The sequence below is a fragment of a genome, unplaced genomic scaffold (assembly GCF_019419815.1).
Source record: "Pyrus x bretschneideri cultivar Hongxiangsu unplaced genomic scaffold, Pyrus_bretschneideri_v1 Contig265, whole genome shotgun sequence".
Taxonomy (NCBI): domain Eukaryota; kingdom Viridiplantae; phylum Streptophyta; class Magnoliopsida; order Rosales; family Rosaceae; genus Pyrus; species Pyrus x bretschneideri.
This window is the reverse complement of record NW_025999574.1, coordinates 301,954-307,750: the sequence shown is the minus strand read 5'-3', so window position 1 is coordinate 307,750 and position 5,797 is coordinate 301,954. Positions and strand designations below refer to the sequence as shown.

Below are 5,797 nucleotides of genomic sequence, written 5' to 3'. Positions count from 1 at the left end.
TGACTAGCTAGATTGCTAGTAGAACTCACAAAATATATTCCACTTTTTCTTCGACCGGGTTGAAATTTCCGGCAAAGTTTTTATTGGGGCCCTTTATATGCACCCTATCCTCAATGTTAGTTTTGTACGTTTTCAAACTCATCATCAATAAATATCGTACTTTGTTTCAAAAAAAAAAAATCACAAAATATACGCCAGTTTTTGTTTAATTTTTTCTGTCAACCTATAGGCATTAATTATTATATAGTCGAAAACTTACAAACATATTCAATATAATTAATATTCAATACAAAAATGTATTAGTAAAGGGGTAATGATGAAGCAACCTCCACCTCTACTGATATCAGTCTCTCAATTCAATCCATTATTTCTATGGTGAAATAATGAAACTAACTAAAGCACAGATAGCCAATTGCCAAACCAAGATTTTCCCAAACTACATTGCATAACCAAGGATACACCAATGATATTACAGATATAAGAATAATAATAAAGAAAACCCAAGAAAATTGGAGATGAAAAAGGAGAACATTATGAATAAACAGAAGAAAAAAAGCCAGAGTAAATTACAAATGATAATAATAATGATGAGTACTTTATAAGGGTAGGGTTAAGCAGAAACTAGCTAATCGATGATTAAGGGGCAGGTGGGGGAGGTGGTGGTGGGTTGATCTTGTTGGCTAGGTTGTGTTTGTTGTTGTGCATCCAAACCTTCAGAACTCTTCTTTTGACCCCAATCTCTTGGCAGAAGTTTTGGACAAACGAGTCTTCCTGCTTCTGAATCTTCCACCCTACTTTCTCTGCAAAGTTTAACATTTTCTCCTTCTGCTCCTGTGTAAACTTTGTCCTGAACCTTTTCTTTGCTACATGTCCTACTGCTGGCCTGCTGCCCACTGTCCCACCACCACCGCCACCATGATGACGATGATGATGATGATCTTCCTGCTCATCAGACTGATCTGAAGGAATGGACCCCACCATCCCAATCATCCCCATCCCCATGTTGTAGTTAGACATTATCATCTGGTGCTGGTGGGGGTATTGGGGTGGTGCTAGTAAACTCTTGTGACGTCCTCCTCCTCCTCCTCCTCCTCTTTCATGGCTTAATAAGAATTTCTTGCTGCCAACACCAGCCGCCCTGTTGATGGTATGATGGAAATTATGATCCCAAGAGGAGAGCTGCTGCTGCTCACCTTCAACTTCTTTTCTGTGGAAGTTTCTGTGGCAGTGGCAGGCAGAGCAGTTAAGGGCTTCAATGGTGCCCTCTTCTCCACTGGGCATGAATTCGCCACAGCCATCCGTGGCAGTCCCTCCCATGGCTGCTGCATGGTTCTTGAGGCACTCCTTGTACCTCACACCATTGTGCCCAACAACTGCTTGTTTCTTATTATTGTGAGTGTTGTATTTGTAGGGCACAACATTTGCATTTGCGTTGTTGAAATGATCATGATGCTCCTCCTCCTGCTCCTCCTCCTCCTCATGAGAATGATCCAGGCCTGTGGGCATGGGATTAGAGCCATTAGTATTGTGGGGGGTTTGATTTTGGGGCACCACTGTTGAGGGGGGAAGGAAATTGGAATGGTTGTTTTTGTTGTTGTTGTGGGGCACGGCTGCTCTTGCTGTTGCTGCTGCTGTAGGGTCATGGGGGTGCTGCTGCTGATGATGATGGATCAAGTGGCCATGCCCACCACTTCTAAAGGAAGTATTTATTGGGATCGGGATCGGGACTGGGATTGTGAGTGGGATCTCTCCTTCTTGACTTGAAAGTTGATCCATTATTAATTAATTAATCAATCTATTCTTTAGCTAGGATAGATAGATGGATCTTTCTTTTCTTTTTTCTCTAACTACTATTTTAATGATTTGGGTCTTGTTTGTTTGGTAGTTGGAGACCAAAAGAAAAGGAACAAGAGAGAGAGGGGAGAGAAAGACAAACAGAATTGGAGGGTTTGAATATGGTGCCAATATATAATTAATCCTTTTGATTAAAGAACATAGTACAGCAATTAATTAAAAGGGTCTTGATTCACGCTTGAGCCACATCCACTTCGACATATATCTCCATAAATTGCTGTATACCAGTAGTAGAACCAAGCTAGCAAATACTACTAGTGTTCCTCTTTCATTAATTTGAAACAGATAGATAGATAGATAGATAGAGGGGACAAGGAGAGAGGGGGGGAGGGAGTAAAGGAGGTCACCACGCACTCATCAAAGACTCCCAAGAAAGAAGATAAACATAAAAGAAATTAATCGATCGAGAAATGGCTAAGGAGTAGAGAAGATCAGAAAGAATGAAAGAAAGAAAACAATTAGAGGATGAACTTCCCTTTGAGAATATATGTTTGGTATATAGCTAATTCATGCTCATGCGCTGCTTAAACAGTCACCTTCCATTTTCCAATTTCCAACAGGCATAAAGAAGCTGCGAAAGAAAAACAGTCTTTCTTTGGCTAATTTGGAGGGAGAGGGAGATAGAGAGAGCTTAATCAAATGAATGGTGAAGTATAGACTAGTTTATGAACAAACCAAAGTAAATCTGATCATTGATTAAGTTAGCAAGGGAAGGGAAACTGATGGAGCTAATGGGTGGTAAAGAAACAAAGCAAGAAATTATAAGAGATCAGTTGTTGGAGAACAGACTCAGAGAGAGAGAGAGAGAGAGAGAGAATAGGTATAGCTAAGCTTAACCGTGGAGAGACTAGTTTTGATGGTGGTTTTGCTAGTGTAGCACTAAGTATTAATATCGGCTTACATTACATACTCACTAGTGATGAGTCCTGATGAGGGGCCCAATTAGGAAAGTCGAGAGAGAGAGAGAGAGAGAGAGAGAGAGAGTTAAAGGCATAGCTTTTTTACAGACAGAGAGGAATACACAGTGAGCTTTTGGAGAAACCATACCAGTTGAAACTTGAGAAAGCACCCATAATCCAAGAAAAAAAAAAAAGTGGGGGCGCTTGCTTGCTTAAAGCTTTGCTTGCACTATCAGGCAAGTCATACAGCGCTCTGTGTGTGTCAGAGAGTGGAAAGGACAATAGGAATACAATGCCAAATGCCACAGACAGAGAGACAGAGAGAGAGACAGAGAGAGGAATTATGAAAAGTAATGTTGTCTCAAAGGAAAATTAGCAAAACCTCTCATATTTTACAATGCTGGGAAGTTCTTTTTGCAGTCTTGTTTTTATTTTGCACTCACTTTTCTTTTAGCTTTTAATCGAATAAAATTAAAGGTGAATTACTTAAAGGACATAATCAATAGGGAAATACAAAAAATAAAACAAGTATTTGAAAATCATTGTCCATGTTTAATATGAGTGCCCTATACTTTATTTGAACTCAAAATGTTTTCTGTGTACCTTCTTCTTCTGCCTTTGTCTTCAATCTTCACACTCTCAAATTCCACTCCTAATCAAGGGCCTAATTAATTGAGCTCAATTATTAGATAAAATAATGACATGCATGACAGTAATATAATACACACACACACACACACGTTTACGCGCGCAAAACCATATATAGTACTGCTGCTGCCTCGGCACTCAGGTCAGCTCCATGCAACAAATGCCTGTTCAATTATTTAATTCAAGTTTCGTCGTTAACCATTTGGGGGTGAAATCAAGAAAGCCTCATGCTACTCACGTGAACCATTTATATCATCAAATTATCTAATTAAATAGAGGGATGTTGTGATCCTAATTACTTACGAACAAAGTTAATTAACTTGTATATTTCACCGCCTGTAGCTGTCACTTAATTTTTGTTCAAGATATTGGAAGCACGCAATCCTCTGCAAAGTTATAATTCTAATCAATCAAGAATCTAAGAATATTAGTTTTCTTAATTAAATGACCTTCCCACTCATTTGCACCTAACTTTTCCATCTTCGTTCGGAACTAGTTAGCTAGCTAACTTATTTTTTTTATCCAAGGGAAAGTAAGGCCTTACTATGGGGAGAAATTAAACTAAAATGGAGTTTGTTTTGGACTAAACAAAAGCTCAGATATGCTAATGGCCAGAACTTTTTCACAACACACCCTTAAGCTTTTGATTAATCACAAAATATCGATATATACACACTATTTCCATCGGATGATAAATTGATAATTATGGTTTCTTTGCAAGATTGTTTGTTTACTATGTTGCCACAACGCCACATTTAGAGTTCAGAATAAGAGTTCGGACAAGAACCAATTTGATGTTTTTTCATTAAAAAAGGGACATTCCTTGTTTAATTATATACATATATATATATATATATATATAATATTTGAGAAGAACTTACATGAAACTAGTTCATTATTACTGTGATCGTCAGGTTCACTAATCACTACTATTATACCATTGCTAGAACTCTTATGCAAGAAGTGAATCAAACCATTTAATAGAGATATGAAATAACATACATAAAAGGAGATATAATGTAATGTACCTAATACATATTGTACAAAATAATGTGGAGGATAGTTACAAGGAGTTGGAAAACTGATGGCAACTACTACCGGGATAGGTGGAGCAGTTGCATCCCTATAACAAGGGTTTTGATTCCCTTTCTCGGTAAGTTACAAGGTTCTCATTTGTGTGATTGCGCTTCCTATCAAGAGCAAGAGTTCCAATTCGTTTCCAAGAGAAAGGAAGGTCTTAATCACATCTCATACATCATGGCTTCATCTTCGAGTAAGTGTTCCATTAATTGACTATGAACTAATGCTTTAGCAGCAATTAGGGTTAGTAATACTGCATGCATTTATTGCAATACGTAGTTCATATTTTGATTTTGATCTTTGTATGAAGTATATCACAAAGGTTTTACAACCATGTGTGTAAGTTTTTTTCATATGACATTACGTTATTGAATCAAAACTCTACAAAACAGTAAACTCGTTCCATGCAAATTGCTCTCGTAATATTTTTAATCACAACTCACAAGAGGTGGATCATGCATAACATAATGGATTACTCAATACGACAATGATGTCCCCTTGGAAAGCAGACGACATTGCCATTTCAGTTCATTATGAATCATCACAATCACATGAAGAGAGAGAGAGAGAGAAAGAGAGAGAGAGAGTCAATAGTTCTTCATAATAGTTCGACTATCTAATCCAATGGTGATATGTAGAACCTTGACTTAGCAGTACTATTACTATATAGTTTGATTTTAATGAATCTTAGTAAAAGTAACTAATCTGAATTGTAGTAATATATTTTATATATATATATATATATATATATATATATATGTGAGTGTGTGTGTGTGTGTGTGTTAGTAAGTGGTTCTTTGTACCCTTAAAGAAAGTCTCTGGACACCCAATCTCTATGGCCACGCATATTCCAATTTCAAATATTGTTTTACACCCTTCTATATTTGCAAATATGCCAAATATGTCCTTTGAGATGTTATAATTTTTTTCTTTATAATTAAACCTAAAACTCAAAAAAGGAAAAAAAAAAAAAACTACAACTAAACAATTATAAAATAAACAGAAATTAAATCAACAATAAGAAATCCAATCTGAAGGTCTTGAGAGGGGTTAATACTACGATTTAATAGACATTATTCTCTACTTATAAGTTAGTATTCTTATATTTGACTCTCAAAAGTAATGAATTCGATACTAAAATTATAGTGGCTAACTCATTGTGTAAGTTTAACTCAAATTCTCACACCTTAAATATATTGTGGGATAAAAAAAGTTATATATTGAGTATTGCTAATGAGACTTACTTTTATGAGTAATGCAAGTGATGCTACATATGCATATATTTATGATATATATAACACAAAAATTTTGATAAC

At 36.4% G+C, this 5,797-nt stretch overlaps 1 protein-coding gene across 1 annotated transcript; it reads right to left on the bottom strand.

Moving 5' to 3' along the window:
* Window positions 1–467: 467 nt before the first annotated feature.
* On the bottom strand, window positions 468–2,813 carry LOC103933411 (zinc-finger homeodomain protein 3-like). Its single transcript, XM_009343111.3, has one exon. The coding sequence runs from the start codon at window positions 1,774–1,776 to the stop codon at window positions 637–639; it is 1,140 nt and encodes a 379-aa protein (XP_009341386.2). The 5' UTR covers window positions 1,777–2,813; the 3' UTR covers window positions 468–636.
* Window positions 2,814–5,797: the final 2,984 nt, after the last annotated feature.

Excerpts from the sequence above, each read along its gene's own strand:
- LOC103933411 (XM_009343111.3), bottom strand. The coding sequence starts at position 1,776 with ATGGATCAACTTTCAAGTCAAGAAGGAGAGATCCCACTCACAATCCCA.